We start from the raw sequence: 24,500 nt of genomic DNA on the forward strand, positions 1-24,500 counted from the left end.
CACTCCTACTTATTCCCTATGCTAAATTAGCATAAGTATAGTGTGAAAATGAACTTATCATACTATTTTTCTCTTTCATTTACCAATTTATCATTGTTTCTAATTCTTTGAATGTTCTCCTCATACATCAAGGGTCAATCTTAAGGCTTTATAATTTCCACCTTTCTATGATCCCTATTAGCAGGTGATCCACTAAACCCTCTAGTTCCCTCCCGAACTCCACAGTAGTCGCAAAACTTTCTAGAATACTTGATTACAAAGATACCCCTAGTGTGATGAATATCCGCAATTATAAAGAGATTCATAAATATTCCACCATATATATGAACTCCCTTTGCCCTTCTCCTAAATAAATTGTTGTTGAAGTGTTAGGTACTGAGAAATTATTTTGAGGACTAATTCCTCTTGGTCTATGGGCTTTGAGTGGACTTTGAACGAACCCAAAGTGAACTTTGGTATCCCTTCTAGTCCTTACTTAGGTTCCCCTCCTTCCTCCCCTATTAATTCACCTCAAAAGTAGGATTTACCATAAATTACTAAGAGGGTTAGTTAATTTTGTGTGGCCTATAATAGGAAAAAATGCCATCATTTTTTTGACCCTTGGCCACTTCAATATTTAAAAGAGTAAAATAAATAGATTGGAGGTATTGGTTAAGGCTAATGATATAGGTTCTAGCTAGGTGATGGAGGATAAAGATGAAAGGGTCTTGTTGGTGGCTAATTATTTCATGGAGAGGCTCAAGAAATGAGATAATGTGGAGGAGGAAGTTAAGGCTCATAGTGATAAGGTAGACTAGAGGGAGAATATGAAATAGACAACTCAGACTATTATGGAATTGTACAAATATCAGAAGACTATTAAAAGGAAACTAAATTAGATGGTGGTTCTCTACAATGAAATGGTTAGAAATATTTTTGATTCTCTTTAAGCTAGTTAGGAATAGGTTGATAGAACACATGTACAAAGGAATTGCTACGTGGAAATGAAATGTTCTAGTATTTCAAATCATATTGAAGCCATGGCCAAGGATAGCCTAGATTCCCCTACTATCTCTTCGGGCATTGATTCAATTAAAACATTGTCTTTCTATGAGAAGGTGAAAGTGCTTCACCAAATATTGACAAGCGAAAAAAACCCAACCCAACTAGACCATTGTTTCCTATCTTCGGGGGACAATGTTGGTTTTTTGGTTTCCTTTAGTTTTTATATAAATTTTTTGTATTTATTATTTCTATTAATTGGATTTTTTTGGTTCCTTTTTGTTAGATGATCTATTTATTGGGTACTCTCACTCCTTGTGAAACCTTTTATCTTACTGTTATGGTTGTTATGTAAAGGATCAAGCCTCATCAATTTAAACTAATCAGAACAAAAATGGTAGAGTAAATTTGAACTTAGATGATAATATATTAAACGAATCTTCCTTATAAAACATAGACTCTTGAATTCCTTCATATTTTAAAAAATGTAAGTCATTCTTAATAATCTTTTCGCAATTCATAAATCCTACATACTAAGTTAGAAAGGATTCAATTAGAAAATGATAAAGCTATGAGATTTCCACAATCCATTTTGTATTCTAATGTATTTTTCTGGATTTGACTGTGTGTATTTTTTTCCATCAACGTTTCGAATCACACTCCATGATTCATCATCTTTTGTTTCTTGGGAATTCTTTTCATCCTGATGATGAATCATGGAATGTGATTCGAAACGTTGATGAAAAAAAATACACACAATCAAATCTCGAAAAATACATTAGAATAGAAAATAATAGTAATAAAAAATTTAATATATTCTTTCAACACAAACTATGTAAACTAACACAATCTAAAAGTAGGGGTCTTATCAAATGTCCAAATCTAGCAGCTAAGCACAAAGGAATTTTGATAACCTCATTCAAATAACAGATTCTTTAAAATTTGAAAATAATCTTATAGTATCTTAAGTAGTACAACTAGCTATAGTCTACAAAACAAATTCATTGACATAGAATATTTTCTCTTTCTTCTTGTTCAATCCCCATCCTTCATCTTGTCTTTGATCTTGTCCTTGACCTTTTCTTAAATCTTGTTGAACAATATTTTTGGCAACAAGATGCCAAAGGCTAAAACCAAATTGTTGTTCTCCATTTCTAATGAATATACACCTTTTTTATTTGGTATCTAACTTCATTCGCTTCTCCTTGGGGACATCAGTAAATATTTCACAACCAACCACCTGAAGGTGATTGTAAGAGATTTGATTTCCTTGACATCTCTCCTCTACAATGTAAAAATCTAATTGAGATGAAGTATATTTATTGATAAAATAGATGGTTATATTACATGCCTCTACCCAAATTTTTTTACCTAATCCAATATTAGAGAGAATACATTGAGCTCTCTCAAGGATCACTCTATTCAACCTATTAGTTCCACCATTTTTTTGAAGGGTGAATAGAAATATTTTAATCCTATGGATGCCATTATCTACACAAAAATTTTGAAATTCCAAAGAACAAAAATCACCCCCATCTTTTTTTAAATATTTGATTTTGTGCCTAGTGTGGTTCTCAACAATGAATTTAATGTTTTAAATTTTAAAAACAGTTATGATTTCCTAGTGAGTGTATAAATCAATATTTTTGAAGTATAATAATTCTATGCTAGGAGTGTGAATTAATCAATTAAAATACCTAACACACCAATAAGACATTAAATTGACTAATTAATCAATGAACAAAGTAAAAGAGCACTCCCCAATGGTGTCTCACTGTCCAATATCTCCAAGGACCTTATTTGTCTATTGATTGGCTCTTAGTAGCACGGACCTCCAGGATGACAACTTGAAGAATGAGTATGTGATATTATGATCATATAATATAAATGATGGTGACATGAATGATCATGATTCTAGATTAATATTGTTGCTATGATAGGGGTACAAAGACAGATAAGTATAGGAGTTAGATATATTTAGAGATAAAAAGATAGAGATAGAAGGAGAGATGGAAGAGAAATATGGAGAGATAAAGAAGAAAATAAATATAATATAGAGGTCTATGAAGAGATTGAGTCGGAGAGTTGGACAGGCAAAGGAAGTTAAATATATTTTTTATATAGATGGGGAGACCACAATATATAGGTTGATATGAAGATAGAGTGATAGAGGAATAGGTCAAAAAATATATAAATAGATAGAGAGAGATAGAGAGATATAGTTAGTGAGATTAAGAGATTAAGATACAAAGATATAGAGAGATATAGAGAGAGGTGAAGGGGAAGGGGAGGACATATAAAGATACTTTAAGGAAAAAATAGAAGAGATAAGACAATGGAGAGGGATAGAGATAGAGAGAAAGAGGGAGTGATAGAGATGTGTGAGAAGGAGAGAGATAGACATATATGGGAAGAGAAGGGGAGAGGAAAATATAGATAGTTAGATAGATACAGGATAGGGAGAGGGTGATGGAGGGAATGAGGGAGGAAGAGATAGAGAAATATAGAGAGAAGTGGGGATAGAGAGAGGGGGGGAGATAGATAGAGGAGAGATCGAGAGAGAGAGATATGTGGAAAATGAATAGTGATAAGAGGGGGACAGAAAGATTAACACACACACACACACACACACACACACACACACACACACACAGAGAGAGAGAGAGAGAGAGAGAGAGAGAGAGAGAGAGAGAGAGAGAGAGAGAGAGAGAGAGAGAGAGAGAGAGAGAGAGAGAGAGAGATGGAATTCTTCATTTTGATAGTTAATAAATAATATAATTCAAAGATCATGATTCACATATAGTTACAATTATAGCAATACAAATGTAATGCCCTACCAAGAAATCCTAGAGGATATGATAAAAATACATGTAGAATACATAGAATTAATTTCATTTTGAAGTACTAAAGTGTAATTTTACATATCATATACAAGTATAATGCTCAAACCTCGAGATTATGTCAACTTGTCGATAATTGACACTATTTAAGTTGAAGACTAAATAATATAAAATTGAACTAGAAAAGGGGGAAGGTATTTGAAACCCTATTAAATATTCATGGAAGTGCCTAGGGTCACATAAGAGCATCCTCAAAGTTGAAATTCTTGAATAAACAAACAAGACCAACTATAAGGTCCTAGGTAGATGAGATACAATGAAACCCTAATCAAAATTAGACACCATTGACACTATAAAAACTCACACAATTCCTAATTATACCACATTTAAGGGTTATCTAATATTTCCCACTTTACGATGAGTCTAAAATTAAGTCAAATCGATGTTCCTAACTCCTAGAATCCTCTCTACATTATCAAGCTAAAGGAGGGCTCCCAAACTAAACTTAAACAACTTAGAATGAAATCTATTTATGTGGAGTAAAATATCATGGCATACTTTTACTTTTGTTTTGATGCACTAGTGTCCATGATACTACTAGTGAACCTACACCATCATCCTTTGATTCATGCATTTGTTTGGACCAGTAAGTTTCCCAATCATATAGTTTGGACTCCTAGATACCATGAACCCCTTAATGAATTCAAAACACCCATACATCACTTGATTAGACATAAATATGAAAAAAATTGGAATTGAGAGAAGTCGAGTGACATATTGTCATTATATGACACCTACAGTACTATTTGAGAATTGGGTGAACTCAAAACATGCTCCATGGAAAACATCATATAATATAAACTCCACAACACTTGGGGATGTCTAAAAATCATATAAACCAAATTTATATACCTTGGGACAGCCTATGGGGTAGTCCTGATTGAGTCTTCTAATCTACCAAAACTGACACTACATGATCAAAACTCATGACCACAATAGGAGATGACTACATCAACCTTCAAATATACTCAAGACTCAATTATATAAATAATAGACTAAAAATAGAAGGGTTACTAAAACATAGTTATAATTGATAAATAAATGATGAACTACAAGATCATAGAACATGCTCAATTCTAATACTGGAGCATGTACATATACACTAATCCAAGAAAATATGATAGAATTATAAATAGTTACATAGATATCATCAAGGAATGTTCTTAAAATATATCATCAATTCTCTACAATTCTAATAAAAATGTGCTATGACTATATCCTTGCATGAATCAGTGACTAAAGAATATTGAGTTATGAGGATGGTGGAAGAACTCTCCAAGCCAATCATGATTGAAGTCCACTTGTCCCCAATAGTCGTTTGCAACACCACTTGACCACATGGAATCCTTAGGTCCACCCCAACATTCTCATTGAGATAGTCGTATGCCTCAAGCAATAATAAAATCATACAAATGGAAGAACAAACTCATAAAAGTTTCAATCATAGAGAATGCACTCAACATGAATATCTCACCGAATATCAACCATAATTCAATGTCAATATGTGAATATAGAGAAATCCATCCAAATAATGTACAAAGTAAGGATGCACTAAACAAGGAGGAATAACATCAAGTCATCAAGTATAAATGACTTCTCAATCATTCACCAAATAGATAGAAAGGCTAAATTGCTAACATATAATAAAACTACATGAATCCATAAAGAAGAACCAACAACATGAAAGACATATCATCTTCTAGATGTTACTCATATCTATAGGACTGCCAAAATAGAGCTAAAGAGAGGGGAGTGTGACCAAATAGATCAAAGGGGTGGCTAATGTAAAACCAAGTATTCTCTCATGTACACAAGAATGACGATCATGCATGAACTAGCACTACATGTGGGGGAATACCACTCTGGGTAAGAATCTATTCCTACATGTGGGCATTTCTTCCCAAAAATTCCTTATCCTCATACTAGGACTTAAGGAAAGTTTAGGGCACCAGTTACCTTATTTAATATTTAACCCATCTAATATTTTAATTAACATTATCACTTGATTAAGAAACCCCCAATGTGATTGCCTATGTACCAATTTGGGTTAGGTGTGTATTGGGAGGTACTCCCATCATTAAATCTACTACCAACCCTAGGCTCAATATGGTCCAAACATTAAACTGATGAAAAAGATACCAATTTACAATACAAAATTCTTTCATTGATTTAACCCCAAATTCATCAAGTATATCAAATTGCCCAAATGGACAAACAACCAAGGGAATGGATCCAAAAAGATTCCATATTAAAAATTATATATTTAAAGTCATCATTCCACAATAGACTATCATGTTTAGATAATTAAAATGTTCTTTTCAATAGATCCCATGTTGGACCAATACTAGTCCAAGACACCATCCACTGTTAATTGACCTCCAAGAACTCAAAATTTCAAAATAGAAAGTTTGAAAATTTGAGAAAACCCATTGTTCTTGATCATCCTAACACAACAAATATATAATATTTTTTCCATTTCAACAATCCCATAAAATTTTAACAGCACATCTTCATATAAAAGCTACGTTTTCTAAAAGACAAATTATACAATTCTTTATCCAATGAAGTGGCTAAATTTAAAATTTACAAATGGTTCAAATTATTTAAGACAAAATAGAGAAAATCAAATTGAGAAAAGAAAAAGAGATATAGATTCTTACCTGATGTTCAATTGAAATTTTAATTTGGGCCTTATATATATGAACAATAACATTAATCTAACTCAATCCAAACCTAACAAGTCAATATTACATCATAGCAACCATGCAATAGGTACTATATCAAAATTAGATATGTGATAATGTCTTTAAAACTAGACACAAGAAGTATGCATGTATCTTAATGGAAAAATCATAATCATGATCCTCATGAAGAAACGTAGCACATTGTTGGTTCAACATGATTGTATATCATATATCAAAACAAAGCATGAGATAATAAATCATGTCACACATGGCAACAATGAAATATCCAAAACAAGATCAAAGCACTACAAGAATTATCCACACCCATAATGAAGATGAAGCAATGACAAGCACAAAGCCAAGTCCACATTAGGAAACATGAAATGAAGGAGAGTAAATAAGAGGGGACTTACAACAAAAATCATTCTGATTGGTGTAAGAATTGGTCAAATAAATCAAAAGGATTGGGATTAAAATTTATGGCAATATCATGTATGAATTCTCTAGAAGGTTTGAAAATAGTGCTACCACTAACATATTATCATCAAAACAAAAAAAAGGGGGAAGCCAACTTGTCACCTGTTAATGTGAAGAAAATAGACCAAAATTGAAAGAAATAAGTGTAGCATAATTTTTTTTAAATCTATTCTATTGGCTGTCCAGTTTTACAATATAATATATATAAAAAATCATTTGACTATTCTATATTAGAAAGTATGGAACATGGCATAGAATAATTTTATAGAGTACTATTTAGTTGTATGATTAGATTTTGAAAAGTTTTATCTATTTTCTAATCCAAATATAAGTGAATATACAAATAAAATTACAAATTTGCCTTGTTATGGGGTTAAAATTTGACCACATCATATGTTACTACTACTACTATTATTTAACAATGGGAATGAATAGGAATAGCCCAACAACATGGAGGCTCAAATTGTTTTTACTTATTTCTCATCACCTCAAGACAAGGTGAGATCCTCCCAATAAAATGTTATTATTACGTGTTTAAATGCAAACATTGACATGAATTGGTTATTTTAAATGGCATGGCAATATAATATTTGGACATAAAAAATTGAATATTTTCATTTAAAACTCAAATATCATATTTTTGGTTAATAGATTTTCCTTTTCGTTGATTTTTATACATTTTTAAAACAATGACTCATGCATACCCTTCATTAAAAATCAAATAAACCAACAGTTGGGTGAACCAAATTTAGGTTTAGCCTCTCAATAAGAGTGCAACACCTTGTAAGATGTTTAATAATTTTTTATGCAGATAACTTTGAAACAATCACACTTTTCACTAGAAAGCGAGAAAGGATTTCACATTCATTTTTCAACACAAAAGAATGCTGCAAGATTATTATCAATAAATGTAAAGCACACAAAATTTACTCTTGCACATATCCATTCAATATAAAAACTTATTCCATCCAAAAATACTCAATGTGGCATAAATGTTGATCAATTCTTGCTCATGCCTCACATGACAAAGGGGATCAGAGTCATTTAAACAACAATGAAGCACCTTTTACACAAAAAGAAAATCAATGAATTTACAGACTAAGAAAGGACTGGTAATGAAATAAAGTATTCCGCACATAAGCATACGTCTCAACAAAGATTTTCTATATCTCTCAAACACACAGATTTGAAGATCATATCAAAATATCATTTCATTCATATACCAGAAATGTCTATACTAAGAAAATCCAAAGAAAATTAAGTTTGTTCCTCTAAATCAAAGTTTTTTTCGGACCATTAAAAAGACATACAGAACCATATAAATAGCTCCCAAGCTATGATAGTTTGTTACAAATAAAACCAGAGTTGAATGATCAACTCTACCCAAGAGTTAAAGAAGTTTTAGTTCTTTTAAAACTGAAAAAGAAATAACTAAAGTAGAAAAGTGGCATAAGATGTGAGCAACAGAGGCACGATCGGACTCCCGTAGATTTTCTTGTGATGTGAGAGTGCTTTGAATGTTTCACCATTCTAGGTGAGCTGAAGAAAAGTTCAGAATGAGCTAGTAATGTGGAAGGTCAATATGTAGGATTCATTGTTTCCAAAACTCTTTTTTTTTGCTTACTTGTAGGACCATACCCTTATCCATTTCCAGATGATCAAAGTAGAAAACCAACATAGATTCAATTCTTGTAATACTTGAGAAATCTTCATTCGCCAAGGACTTTGCTTCCTAAATCAGTTGTACTCGATCTTTGAAAACTTGGATCATCTCTGATGAATCCTCAAGAGTTTTCTTATCCTCTTTTAGAAGCTGAAGATCTATGCATTTCATGTCTTTTTGCATAGTGTTAGTCAATTCTTTTAATTGTTTAGAAGCTTGAGGAATTCCTCATGTCATTTCTCAATAATTGAGTTTCTCCACTCAATATTCTCTTTGCAAACAAAGAGTACACTATCATCAAGGCCATGCACTGGCTTTTCAGTGAGGAAGTTCATCACTCCATATCTTTGAGTATCTCTCATCTGATTCAATAAAGCTAGCCATGTATTCTTCTCTTTCTCCCAAGCAACTATTTTTGTTTCTAACTCTTTCCCCACAGACTCTGCGTTCTCGAACACCTTGACCTAATCAGAAATATAGCTAGTTCCCTGTTGTGCAATTGGTTCAAGCCATTCATTAAATACATCTGTAATCATCCGACTCCTTTGAACTTGATCAAGTAACCTCTGGTTCATGGGAGATTTTTGATCAAATGACAAAGAAACTTGGGAAAGCGACTAGGGATTTAGATTCTAGATTGAATTGATATATTGAGCCATTTGCATTATAATTTGCTTCATCTGATTTTTGTCTTTTTCATCCTTCCAAGTCCTAGTGACGATATTTTTTGTTGAAGTCTCCAAATATTTAGCATCAGTAACCCAGGAAGTTTCCCCTAGATCAATCTTTTCAAAGATGAAATTTTTCTCAATAATATTCTTGACCTCCTTGTCTGCTGGGGGTCTAGCCACTTCTGCAACCCAATGTCTTGTTTTCTCATCCACATCGATCATGGTTTCTGTTTTAAGTCTCTTGGAATTTGAATTTCTTCCTAGACACTTGCTAACCATATCCTCCATTGGGATTGAAATAGGAATTATATTCCTCTTCTTAGTAAGTGAAGCACTCAGCCACTTAGGAGCGGTGGATGTTTCCCTTGGCAATGGTGATTGTTGGCTAATGGTGATAACAACCATGGTATTATTGGAATCCTCAAGTTGCTGGATTTCCTTTCCTTTATCTACAACATCTATGATGGGATGAGTATCCATTAATTATTGAGTTTCTTCCTTAGGATGCAAGTCTACTACCAGTGAACTTGCAAGAGTTTTCTGATTCCTTTTTCTACTAAGTGATCTAGTAACATGGGCAGAGTTGGAACCCAAAGAAGACTCTCCTATATTTGCAATATTGGCCTTTTTCATCCTCTATTTCTCATCACCTGCAATATCAACAATAAAGTTACAAGAAGGAAGAGATTTTTGGGAAGTCTCATCGATTCAACAACTCTCTTATCTTTAGGGGCAGGATTAGGGCTTTGTCTAAAATGACAATCTTTCAACCATTTTTCTATTCTTCTGATCACATTAAAAGTTTTGGCCTGAATGCCATCGCCCCCTCTCCTATTCCAATCAATTTCTAGGATAGGTTCTCCCTGTATCCTTTGATCAAAATTAGGATCAACTACTTCCTCATCTCCATCAAGCTTGCACCCCACATGGATAAGACCAATGTTATAATTTGTTGAACCGTTAACCTTGATCACATCCTTCTTCTAACTTCAAACTCATAAGCACAATTGACCCAATAATCCTCCAACTGAGGTTCATACTGAAAACCATTATCAATATCTAAATTTTCCATAGAAAATCCTCGACTGTCAAATTTATATCTGGCAACATACAATTGCAATTTGAACTTCTTGAGTTCAAGTTCAAGGGTAAAGGCATCTAAGATCGATGCACAACTATAGTGTCCAAGCTCTATAGGAAATACCACCCCAGACTTCCCTCCACTTTTCTTGTCAATATAAGATAGTCTATGACTAACTTCGATTAAAATATAACTATCCAAAACAAATCTGGGTAACCTGAAAGGTTCACCCTGAAAGCTACCACCTCTAATATAAGTAAACTGAGGGAAATGTATAAAGTAACTACCATAAATGCCAATAAATTCCATGGCTTCCATTGTCAACCTCTTATTTGTGTTTCCCTGCAATTCATGAACCAATCTCCTTGCAAAAATGTCATTCGATCTCAATAAATTCTCTTCATATCTTTGGTCCTGCAGGTGAGGGTAATATTCAAATACCCTTATTTCATCAATGCAGGGTTCATGATGTAGGCCATTCCAATTCCAGGTACTAGCAAGAATATACAACAAATAAGAACACATAAAGAAACCATTCATTCCCGCAAACTTATTTAGACTCTCATGTAGTCTTCATGCAGTTACTTACCCCCAATCTAGGTAGGCACTTCCATTAAGCATTACTTGAATGTAAAAATACATCCACTCTTCCCAGTAAAAGGCATAGGCATTTCCTTTTAACCTATTCAACAAAATGATAATGTCCCACACCTCTATTATGAAGTTCTCTCTAGTAAGCGGCTTTGGTAACCTGGAACTCCCCTTTTGAAGCTTTAGTAACCAATTCCTGGAAATCACACTTTAATAAGTAATCTTCTTCTCAGAAAAGAAGGAGTATGAAGTGTCAATATTCCACACCTCATATGGCTCCTTATGAGGTATTCCCATGACTTCCATTATGGTCTCCCTATCTATTTTTAATAGCACTTCACCATTAATGTTCCTGATGCACTTGTGCTCTGCGTCATACCTATTCATACATTTCAATACTAATTTTAGGCATTGTGCAACGATGGGAAATGTAGCGGCCTCAACCAAACCACTCTTCACAATTCTCTCCATCATTGAATTTTGAATTGGGTTTTTGGCTCTCTCAAGAAAGTTGAAGAGATCCGCCTGGGCTAATGAAGTATCTCCCATCTCTAGGAGTGAACTAAATAGGAAAGAAGTGCGGCCCAATTTTTGTAGAGTTGGCTTCATAATAGCCCCTCTCAGTTTAATCAAACAATTACAGGAATGTAATGAATTTGTATACACAACTAAGGGGAACGAATAACAGCTAGCTTCTAGAATAAATAAATACAACAGAAGAGAGAATGATTGAAGCTAACCTGATCATAAATACAACAGAAGAGAGAATGATTGAAACTAACCTGATCTCAACAACAAATTCCTAGAAAAATTATGTGTTTTCATACAATACCTCCAATTTTCCTCACTTGCATGACTACTGTGAAGATTCTAGAAACAAGTGGTAGTGTTTGCAACAAAAATAGACAAAATCACACTCAAAACTCAGCTAGCTATACTTAATTAAGTAAGTTCATGTGAGCTAACGCCTGATTTGATGTATAACCAACATGCATATAATTTTGGGTCATTCCATCACACCACTCATGACTTATCATGATTTCTTGTCATAATTTTAGAATCTAACATTTTGAATTCCTTGGAATATTCTATTTTCTCGTCATAATATTCACTTCATGATGCATGTGTCAACTCTACATAGAACTTTGAACTTTAAAAATTCAAACTTTGAACCTTGAACTAAGAACCAAGAGGTTTAAAGGTTCAAGTTCAATATTGAGAAATAACACAAAGAAATACATAACACCAATTACGCAATAAAACAAAGAACAATTAACGAGCAAAAACAAAACTGACGTATGAATGACTTTGAACCTTGAACCTTGAACCAAAAAGGTTCAAAGGTTGAAGTTCAATACAAATTGCAACAAAGCGCTCGCTTTACCATAAAACAGAGTCGCGAAGAAAATTCTTTAAAGCGCATTTTGAACTTTGAACTTTGAACTTTGAAAAGGTTCAATGACTCAGGTTCAAAGAGAGAAAATATATGACCAAAAGAGAAAATAAACACCAAAAGGCAACCTCTGAGTTTGAAATATTTAATGAAAGTAGGGAGGGTTAATAGTATTAGAGGTTGATTCCAAAAGGATGTAACATTATTAATATTTAATTTTCATGACACTAGATTGGAATTTTGTTTATTTTAAAAAATAACTCATGCAAAAAAACCTAGAAGGTTTGTATTTAATTCATGTGTAATGGATCATGAGCTTGTTTATAAATAAGGATCTACTTGTCTTTGTCTAGCTTAAATTTCTTAGGGGGTACTCTTTCGAAACGTTCAAAACAAGTATTTTATGTGCAAACAATTCTTATAGTTTTCATGATAATATATTTGTAAATGATTATTATGGCATTTGATGTACATTCGGAGACGATTTTATTTTTTATAGCTATTGCATTAAATAATGATAGTTGTTTGCTTCTTTTTATTTCATATTTATGTATAATCATCTATCTAATTTATTTATTTTGCTGATGTAACTCACAATTAATATTGCGCTAAGATTGGTAGTCATTTTAGTGCTTATTCTAGTATTCATATGAGATGATTGAAAAGTCGATAATTTTATTTGAAGATAATGATCTTGTTTTCTTACCCCCCTTTTTTTGTTTTCATGTTTTTTCTCCTTTATTATTTCTCACGTTTCATTATATCTCCAATTGCTAGAATCCTTGTGATTGCAATCAAATTTAAGGCGGTTTTTTAGATATGCATTTAGCTTTTATTACAAAAGAATAACTAATTAAAGTGTGTCAACTCAATAATATTGACCAATTACTATAGCTCCTCAAAATTTGAATATTGCACTTTAAATCTATCCCTTCTTAGTGATGATCAAGTGATCTTGGATTTGGGAAGATTATTCTTGGTCTAGCTCTTATATAGGGAAATTTCTTCATCTCTTAATGTTTTGTTATGGAAACTAACCAAAATAAATAAATTATGTCAATATAGAAAGAAACACTAATCATTTCATACATTTTTTATACTTTATAAACTTTAGAATTCGTGGAACAATGATAATTATGTATGTATGTATATATGTATGTATGTATGTATGTATGTATGTATGCATGCATGTATGTATCTGCATGTGTCTTTGTGTGTAATCCCATCGAGTGATATTCATTGATAATATTCATATATTTGACTCATAATCATGTTAAATTCATGTGCAAATTAGAGAGGGGATAGATGTTATAGTTAAATTGTCATACCCTTGTCATTTACCAGTTATCTTTGTGGCAATCTTAATAAGAATACATTAAGACAATAATGTATTAACAAGGAAACTATTATAAAGAATATATTAACACAATAATACATTGATGGACACAATAATCATCTATTTCCACCTCAAAACCTTATTCTATCCATTATATTGCCTCAATTCATACTCATTTATAGATATGTAATTCCTACCTTTATATCACCAACTTATCCATAAAGATCATTTTTGTGTGACTTACAATTGTTCTACATTAGTCTAAGGTATATGAGAATGATCAAAAGACTCCAAATCAAAGTTTTCAATTTTTTATCCCTTTCTATTCACACGTCTAGGAAAACCTAACACACTTTTATGTATCATGTCACTATTTCAATATATTTGTGTGAAGATTTTTGTGTCAGAATGGAGCTAAAGAGTGGATAATGGAAGATGTTAAAAAGAAGGCAGTTCATTCATTCATCGGTGGTACATATAGCATAAAACAACGAAAGATGATGAATGGAAGAGATATCTCCACTGATATTGCATTTTCTTTAACCTTGAACTGTGAATTTTATAAAACAGTTCATTCATCTCAAATAAGAAAACACCTTCGATATAATTATTGGATGAAAGCATGTACACCGTATCAAAAATAAACAAGATGTGAAATTTAATACGTACGGGAACCTTACAAAATAGCATCAAACTCAACAGACGCGAAACTGGAAAATGAACTCTTCAAAACATAACAGTAGATACATCAGCGTGCCCAAATGGATGAACAAAACATACTGAAGCCCAAAATATTAGTAGTCCCAGAAAAGAGTCATTTAGGAGAAATACACAATGTAATCAAATGAAAAACATGGATTTCTCGCCCCGAAGTAGTATATTGAAACTACTGTTACAATTCGATAAAGAACTGTCACTATCCGATGAAGAAAGACCCTTCAGTGCTTCGACATACAGTCGACCTCTGCATGCTGCCAGGTCAGCATAATAAACGGGAGGCACGATCGAGACAGGCTTTGTGCGGGTGGCGGATGTGAAACATAGATGGTAAATGAGTGTCTGCAGCTTCTCTGAACTGAACCCGATTTCGTTACACAGAACGTAATAATGCGTTACCTTGCTGGTACCCAGCTCGTTATGGTGACTGCACAGATAGAAGTTAATCTCCGATGGGTAAACAATTTCAGCACTGTCCACAACTGTCCCAGATGGCACGTTTTGGTCTCCTGATTTCCGGAACAGCCTTGTGTGATGCCGCTTCTGCGCTATTATGAAAGTAAGTTTTGGATTATAATCTGTTTCTAACTCCATGAATGCATCCTTCAATGCTTCCAACTCTTTCTTGCGGACCTCATCAAACTGCCAGTCACCTATCCCATTTCTGAAAAATATAACATTTTTGGGCAATCTTTTGTTGTTGGTTTCCTTATACTCTTGTAGCAATTCTTTACACATGTCTCCCAGCTTTGAAATCATTTCCTGACGGTGTTTCTGCCGTTGAATTCTGAAGACGTAGCGGTTGGAATCGGGCCAGTTTATGCTCATAACAACAGCGGCAATTGACGGGAATTCTTGATCGTGATTTCTCGGATGATTCACGTCCGCTCCAAAATACACCACGTCAGAGTCATCAATACAAGGTATCTGATTCGAATGGCTTTGCAAGAGAGCCACATTGCTCCCGCCTAACTTGACATTGACTTCAAGAGCAAAATTTGTCAAATATTGGGAGGCAAAATTTTGGTTCTTCTTGAAACAGGGATCATTCCGATGGTAAAGATTAGCACATTTTTTCACACTTTGATGAAACAGGCAGCATTGCGTTGTCAGGCCTATTTCGATCTCGCAGATAAACTTGAGGTTTTTGAATCCAGGGTGCTTGCTTGAATCCACTATACAGATTAAAATCTCCAGCTCATTGTTCCTTTCGCTATGGATTTTCTGTAGTTCTTTCTTTAGCTTTACCACATTGTTTAATATGTCCTCTTCTACATCTTCGAATATGACGGGCTTTTGTTTGACATTGATACCTACCTCTATGAACCTTCTCACAATTTTGTCTCTAAACTTATTCACCACATCCATTTGCTTGTTGGGGATTTTGGAGAAGTGTATTATTCCCCAATTATTAAGGATTTTCCCATCGAAAACAGTTTTCTTGTTCTCCCTAGTCATGTTCCATTGCCTCTTATCGTTCCCTGGCGTCAGCTTCTTTTTGGTGCCCTTCTTGTTGCCCAACATTAGCACAGGTGCGTCTAGTACACGTCCTGTCACTTGGGTCATTTCGGGGTGCAGAGTCATTTCGAAACCGGCAAGGTAAGGACCGCTGCACTCACAACGATTAAAAAAATGAATTACTGCATCGAAATCTAATAAGGGCAGTTTCGTAAAAATATTTACTCTCACTTAAAGTGTCAGCATCTAATTTGGGATATTTTGGTTTATGAATATTTGAAGTTTTGATTTACTATTAGAGGGGTCTTACTTAAAAATCCATTTAACCAAATTAAAACTTAGAATATGCTGTTTAGGTTTGCTCACTCATAACAATTTCACTGGAGTCAGCTGAAATTAAATGTCAAAAAGAAATTTAATAATGACAATTTAAAATATATTATATTTCTTCTTCTAAAACTGGTAATATTGGATGAAGATTGCAGATTAAAATTCTAAATAGCAAATTTGTGATATTAATAAAAGATTCAATTGTCAAATTTTAAGTCAAACTTATTGAACCATATTTCATGATAGGCTAACATCAACCCATCTCTCATGGAAATAATAATCTAATTAATATTCATTAAATGGAAACTAATAAAAATAAGACATACTTAATCATAAGGTCCCTCCAAATTCAAACCCACCTAACTTGATACCCAATATTGAAAACCTTAACAACTACTGTATTTTATGAATCATTAATCAAAGAACCCGTTTAACTCATCAAATGAAAAATATTCTCGTTAAATGCAGATAAGTTATTCGTTAAACTATCTGATATTTGAATATAGTTCTTGTTATGCCAATATTTAAATTTCACACATTGAAAGCTATAACTGCATACAAATAGTCAATAGAGACTTACCCTCCGGAAGGTCCTTGTTCGCTTTTAATTATTTGAACGATTTTTTCCCTCCTCTCCGGCAGGCTGACAACCCTCTTCAATGCTTTTTCATGCTCAGAGTTCAAATTATCCTCGACAACCCTCTGCCCTTCACAAATCTGACAAAACTCCATCTGAACAAAATTTTGTTCACCGGGCTTCTTGATCAGCTCCAGACAAGGAAGTTTCTTGTAGTAATCCACAATACTTGTATCCTCCCCTCCCTCATCTGTATTGAACTTGATCTCTTTAGTAACATGTTTAGTGAGTCCCACCACAGTGAACTTTTGTCCCGGCTGCCTGTTTTTGACGGTCACCTGCAAACCTTTCAGAGCTCTTTCAACATCAAGAGGCATTCGAATACCGTTCGCCTCCAAATATTTCAGAACGGGGATTTCTACGTAGAAGGCCGTGATAGAATAATCAACAATAAGATTTAGTCCCTGGGCCGTTCGTCTGAGACTCATTGAAAACCCATTTTCAGCTACAGTGCCATAATCAAGGCAACTTGGATTTTTGTAGAAACCTTGTCCCACAATTATGTAGTTTCTTCTGAGATGCTCCTTTACAGCCGCATCCAACTTCTGCAAGAACTCCTGCTTCACAGTCACATGGCCGCTTTCATTACCAAGAAACTCCGTAACACTTGATGACGCCACTCTCTCCAATTTTACCCTATATTTTTTGCCTCTAGAGGGCTCCACTATAAAATCTTCCTGTTCCAATTCCATTGGGCTATACAGGTTGTCTGTTCCGTCGTACATAAGACTTTTATTGCGCAAATTGTCTTCAATGAATTTGTTCATAATGTATTTCTTAACTGCCATAGACATATTAGTCCGGCTTCCAGAAACCCCCTGAGAAGGTGCGCCGATTATGTCCACTTTGTATTGGATTATCTCCTTATTGGGAACGAATTTGACCTTGAAATGATTCACCAAGAGATCAATTTCCCTCGCTCTCTCTCGAGCGCTTCCTTGACCACTCTGCAGAGGCTCCCACTTTTGTTTACCTCTTGCATTCCATGGTTCGCCTTGCCGACTATTACCTCTACCGTCCATGAATTTTATTTTGCTCGAACAAAATTTTCCCTTTACCCCTCTGTTAACCGCAACAAATTTTCAAGTACGTGCTTTTGCAAAGTTAAACTTGAAGGGTACAGATGAAGACGGAGGGGATTTCTTCGTCTTCTACAGAGAAACAGAGGGAAGTATATAACCGATACAAATTCATTCGTTTCGTTACAAATTCCGAGTAGAGTGCCCTACAACGGATGGGGTGTGTTTTGTTTTCTTTCGCTTTTTAAGTTCGAAACATATAACCCACACAAATTCATTTGTTTCGTCTTCTAAAGAACAATAGAGGGAAATATATAACATTCGTGTGCCTTCGTTCTAGAGGTTTTTATTCTATGCGGAGACTTGTTGCTTCTCCCATTATTTTGATGGATTAAGGTTGCCTACTACTCAACCTCAATGCTTAGCTTTATGTGCCGAGTGGATTATTACTTCCTGCCCCGCTAGGAACTATTGCTAAGGGTTCGGTTTAAGCAGTGATTAAACTCCATACACAGCCAATCAGACTTCAGTAATTAGAAGATTAAATTTATATACACTACTTTCCTAATGAAGTTGCATATTTCTTAAGGCAAATATTAATTTAAACTTTTTCGGCACACTATTATTTGCTATTGTTTTCGGTTGCAAGGATTGTTGATAACTGATGCTGCTCTAGCATGCAGCTAGATTAATTTAGTTAATAGTTTTTTTGTTTATTCATGCAAATAAAGCATGTACTCCAACATGCATTAATCCTTAGGACTATTTTTAGTTTTGTTTTTTGCATGAATTTGTTTTTAGTAAATAAAGCATGTTGTGCATGCACTTATTGTATTCTTAATTTAGGGAGTAGTTTGTTTTTTTTAGTTTGAGAGCCTTAGTAGCTTTCCATGCAATGCTAGGAATATATTTAGAACTGCAGTTATTATTTATTCTTCTAGGCTACAAATTCTTTATATATACAGCCTCTATGTAATTTTTTAATTAAAGCTTCAATAAAGAAATTGGTGTGTGCAATTCCAAAAAAAACAAGGCAGTTTATTTTTTATTCTGAATTGTGATTTCTTTTTGCAATTGATTCTTTTGCTATTATTGTTTGCTAATCAGCTGGTTTAGAGAGGATAGGCCAGGTTCAAAAGTCTACAAGTGGTATCAGAGCAGGTAAAATTGTTTTGGGTTAAAGTTTTATTGTTGGAATTTCACCAAAGTTAATCATGTCGAATTCTAACCATATGCCCATTCCAGAATTTGATGGGAATGATTATGATTATTGGTGCATTAAGATGCTGACCTTTTTTATTGGAAAAGATTTGTGGGAGATTATTAAATTAGGTTATGAAGAGCCAGCTAATTGGAATGCCCTTATAGCCAATGACAAAATAGCTAGAAAGGAAGCAAGGAAAAAGAATGCTCAAGCTTTGTTTCACATTCAGATAGCTCTTGATAAGAGCTTATTTCCAAGAATAACAGGAGCAACAACTGCCAAAGATGCTTGGAAGACTCTACAAGAAGCTTACCAGGGCAGTGATCAAGTTAAAGTGGTCAAGCTTTAGACATTGAAGCGAGAGTTCGAGAATTTGAAGATGCAAGAAGCCAAAAGTATAAGTGTGATTATTGTGTTAGAGTCAAAGATGTGGTCAATAAAATGGCTACACTTGGGAAAATTGTAAGCAATGAAGTTTTGATAAAAAAGGTGTTGAGATCTTTGACACCTAGATGGAATCATGTAGCAATAATCATAGAAGAAAGCAAGGATTTGACAAAACTACAGTTTGATCAACTGGTTGGATCCCTGATGTCTCATGAAGAAAGATTGAAAGATTCTTTAGAAAGTGTAGAGAAAGCATTTTCCTCTAAATTGCTAATCACAAAACATGAAGATGCAAGCAGCAGTAGTGCCAAAATCAATCAAGGCCAAGGTAAAGGGCAAAGCCAAAATTCTTCAAGAGGTAGAGGAAAAGGTGGCTCAAGAGGAACTAGTGGTTTCAGAGGAAGAGGTAGAGGCAAGTTTGATAAGAGAAATGTTCAATGTTACCATTGTAATAGGTATGGCCACTTTGAAAGAGAATGCAGATTGAAAGAAGGTAAAAGTGCTAACTATGCTCAAGAAAGTAGTGAGAATCCTCCCGATCACTTATTTTTATCTTATGCAAAGGGTGAAAATACTAGTAAAAATGTTTGGTACCTAGATTTTGGGTGCTCTAACCATATGATAGGGAATAAGAAGTTGTTCTCAACAAAGGATGGAAGTTTCAAATCCAAGATCCAGCTTGGTGAGGATAAATCATTGGAGGTTACTGCCAAAGGAGCTATGGAGGTCCAAACAAAAGAAGGTATAAAGAGTATTCATGATATTTATTATACTCCACAATTGAAGCACAATTTGTTAAGTGTTGGGCAGCTATGTGAGAAAAATTATAAAGTAGTCTTTGAGAATAAGACTTGTACTATCTATGATAAGAATAAGGATAATAGGGTGATCAATGTTGTTCCTATGACAAAAAATAGGATGTTGCTCTTGAGGTTTGGTGAACATAACAATAGTTTGGCAAATATGGCTTATGAGGATTCAAGTTGGTTATGGCATCTCAGGTATGGGCATTTAAATTTTCATAGTTTGAAGTTTCTAACATCGAATGCATTAGTTTCTAGTCTCGAATGCATTAGTTTCTAGTTTGCCCACGGTTGAGGAACACAAGGAGGTTTGTGAAGGTTGTGCTAAAGGAAAGCATGCAAGAGAAAAGTTTCCAAAGGGAAATGCATGGAGGGCTCATCACCCACTTTAGCTTGTTCATTCAGATATATGTGGTCCAATGCAGACTAAGAGTTTGGGTAAGTCATCATATTTCATCACTTTTATTGATGATTACTCATGAAATTGTTGGGTATATTTTTTGAAGGCCAAAGATGAAGCCTTGGATACATTCAAGAATTTTAAATCCCTTGTGGAAAATGAGAAAGGGTGCAAGATCAAATGTTTAAGGACTGATCATGGAGGAGAGTTTTGCTCAAAGGCTTTCCAAAGTTATTGTGATTTTAATGGCATCAAGAGGCACTTTACTACTGTATACACACCTCAACAGAATGGAGTAGCTAAAAGGATGAATCGTATTGTGGTTGAAATGGCAAGGTGCATGTTACAAACCAAGGGATTGAGCAATTCTTATTGGGGAGATGCAGTTACTACAACTGTGTACATACTTAACCTTAGCCCCACCAGTGCACTAGAAAAGATGACTCCTTATGAAGCTTGGTATGGAAAAAGGCCTAATCTTAATCATTTCAAAGTTTTTGGTTGTTTGGCTTATGTGCATGTACCTGATTAGATTAGATAGAAGTTAGATGCAAAGAGTGAGTCATGTATTTTTATTGGGTATAGTGAGAAAAGCAAGGCTTATAGATTGTATAATCCCCTCACTAACAAGCTTATTGTCTCAAAAGATGTGATATTTGATGAAGGCGGAGTTTATGGTCATCAAAAAGACCATGTTGAGAAGCCAAAATCTATTTTGAATGATGATATAATTGTTGATATTGATCATGAGCAGCCAACTAATGTTTATGTATCCAGTGGTTTAACTCCACCAAGCAACCCTTCATCAAGTTCTTTAGTACCAAGTTCAAGTCCAGCTTCTTCTCCAAGTTCTACAAGGAAGGTAAGGAAATTGAGTGATATCTACCAGAGGAGTGGAAATCAAGTACATGAAGAAAACCCAATAGGTGAGACAGTGAATTTTGCTTTATTAGCCAAGAATGATTTTGAACCATCATGTTTTGAAGATGCATGTACTAACGAGGTTTGGGTGAAAGCCATGGAAGACGAGATGGATTCCATTCACAAGAATGACACTTGGGAGTTAACAGAACTTCCACATGATAAACAAAGGATTGGCACCAAATGGGTCTACAAGACCAAGTTTAACAGTGATGGGAGTGTTGAAAGACACAAAGTGAGATTAGTTGCCAAAGGCTTCACACAAAAGTATGGAATTGATTAAGAAGAGACATTTGCACCAGTAGTAAGACGAGAGACCATAAGAATATTGATTTCATTAGTAGCTCAGAAGAAGTGGAGCATACATCATATGGACGTGAAAAGTGCATTCTTGAATGGGTACTTAGAAGAGGAAGTATATGTTGAGCAACCACAAGGTTTTGAAGTGGAAGGAAAAGATAATTATGTCTACAAGTTGAAGAAGGCTTTGTATGGCCTCAAGCAAGCACCAAGAGCATGGTAGGCCAAGATTGATGGATATTTTTAGGAGAATGGCTTCTAGAGAAATAAGAGTGATCCTACCCTTTACTACAAACAAGAAGGTATGGATATTCTCATCATAAGGTTGTATGTTGATGATCTTTTGTATATGGGTAGTAGTTCTAAGATGAAAGATGAATTCAAAGCTGCTATGATGAAAGAATTTGAGATGAAAGATCTTGGTCTAATGAAATATTTTCTAGGAATGGAGGTTTATCAAAGTAAGGATGAGATTTTCATTTATCAAACGAAGTATGCACAGGATATGCTGAAGAAATTTAATATGACTGATTGTAACCCTGCCTCCACTCCAAGTGCTCATGGAGTTTTGTTATGTCAAGATGATGGTGCTGATTTAGTTGATGAGATAGCTTACAAAAGTATTGTGGGGAGCTTGATGTTTCTAATCCACATGAGGCCTGATATTGCCTATTCAGTTTCACTTGTTTCAAGGTATATGACAAATCCATCTAAAATACATATGAAGGCAGCCAAGAGGATTTTGAGGTATGTGAAAGGGAATTTAAGTTTTGGTATTCATTACTCTCTTCTGAAAAGTTCAATCTTCTAGGCTTTAGTGATTCAGATTGGAGAGGTAGTATGGATGACCATAAATCTACATCTAAAAATTGTTTTTCTTTTGGTTCTGGTTTAATTACCTGGAGCTCAAAAATAAAAGTATTGTTGCCCTCTCATCTATAGAAGAAGAGTATGTTGCAATTACCTCAACAGGTACACAATCTCTTTGGCTCAAAAAAGTTTTAGAAGAAATTGAAGAAAAACAAATTCAGCCTATAGTAATTTATTGTGACAATGTTAGTGCCATAAAGTTAGCTAAGAATCCGGTTCATCACAACAGAACAAAGCATTTTGATTTGAAATATCACTTCATACGAGATTTGGTGCAAAAGAAGGATGTCGAATTGAAGCACATCAACAACTAGCTAGGAGATATATTCACCAAAGTGATTGCGAAAGCTCAGTTTATAGCACTACGAGATAAGATTGTGAGCCCTCTCAGCATCAAGGGGGACTATGTTGATAACTGATGCTGCTCTAGCATACAACTAGATTAATTTAGTTAATAGTTTTTTTGTTTATTCATGCAAATAAAGCATGTACTCCAACATGCATTAATCCTTACGACTATTTTTAGTTTTGTTTTTTGCATGAATTTGTTTTTAGTAAATAAAGCATGCTATGCATGCACTTATTGTATTCTTAATTTAGGGAGTAGTTTGCTTTTTGTAGTTTGAGAGCCTTAGTAGCTTTTCATGCAATGCTAGGAATATATTTAGAACTGTAGTTATTATTTATTCTTCTAGGCTGCAAATTCTTTATATATACAGTTACCCTCTCATCTATAGAAGCAGAGTATGTTGCAATTACCTCAGCAGGTACACAATCTCTTTGGCTCAGAAAAGTTTTGGAAGAAATTGGAGAAAAACAAATTCAGCCTACAGTAATTTATTGTGACAATGTGAGTGCCATCAAGTTAGCTAAGAATCCAATTCATCACAGCAGAACAAAGCATTTTGATTTGAAGTATCATTTCATATGAGATTTGGTGCAAAAGAAGGATGTCGAATTGAAGCACATCAACACCCAGCTAGCAGATATATTCACCAAAGCGGTTGCGAAAGATCAGTTTATAGCACTATGAGATAAGATTGTAAGCCCTCTTAGCATCAAGGGGGAGTATGTTGATAACTGATGCTGCTCTAGCATGTAACTAGATTAATTTAGCTAATAGTTTTTTTGTTTACTCATGCAAATAAAGCATGTACTCCAACATGCATTAATCCTTAGGACTATTTTTTAGTTTTGTTTATTGCATGAATTTGTTTTTAGTAAATAAAGCATGCTGTGCATGCACTTATTGTATTCTTAATTTAGGGAGTAGTTTGCTTTTTTTAGTTTGAGAGCCTTAGTAGCTTTCCATGAAATGCTAGGAATATATTTAGAACTATAGTTATTATTTATTCTTCTAGGCTGCAAATTATTTATATATACAACCTCTATGTAATTTTTTAATTAAAGCTTCAATAAAGAAATTGGTGAGTGCAATTCCAAAAAAAACAATGCACTTTGTTTTTTATTCTGAATTGTGATTTCTTTTTGCAATTGATTCTGTTTGCTATTATTGTTTGCTAATTAGTTGGTTTAGAGAAGATAGGACAGGTTCAAAATTCTACAAGGATGCCAGGAGAGATTTATGTTTCCAACACAAGAGAGAGCACTTCCATCAAGGCATTGTTCTGAGCTGTGTAGGATACATATATATGATGACGTCTACATGAATTTAAG

The 24,500-nt window shown here is 34.2% G+C and overlaps 1 protein-coding gene across 1 annotated transcript; it reads right to left on the reverse strand.

Annotated features, from left to right (window-relative positions):
* Nucleotides 1-14,617: 14,617 nt before the first annotated feature.
* On the reverse strand, nucleotides 14,618-17,941 carry LOC131028409 (protein argonaute 3-like). Its single transcript, XM_057958673.2, has 2 exons — nucleotides 16,863-17,941; nucleotides 14,618-16,103 (listed from the first exon to the last, which is right to left on the reverse strand). Exons 1-2 carry the CDS (start codon nucleotides 17,939-17,941, stop codon nucleotides 14,618-14,620), a joined length of 2,565 nt encoding a protein of 854 aa, XP_057814656.2.
* Nucleotides 17,942-24,500: the final 6,559 nt, after the last annotated feature.

Source organism: Cryptomeria japonica, chromosome 7, assembly GCF_030272615.1.
Source record: "Cryptomeria japonica chromosome 7, Sugi_1.0, whole genome shotgun sequence".
NCBI classification, from domain to species: Eukaryota; Viridiplantae; Streptophyta; class Pinopsida; order Cupressales; family Cupressaceae; genus Cryptomeria; species Cryptomeria japonica.

Excerpts from the sequence above, each read along its gene's own strand:
- LOC131028409 (XM_057958673.2), bottom strand. The coding sequence starts at position 17,941 with ATGGACGGTAGAGGTAATAGTCGGCAAGGCGAACCATGGAATGCAAGA. Across the intron at positions 16,104-16,862 it reads GAACAAGGACCTTCCGGAGG|CGGTCCTTACCTTGCCGGTT; the intron begins GTAAGTCTCTAT and ends TTGTGAGTGCAG.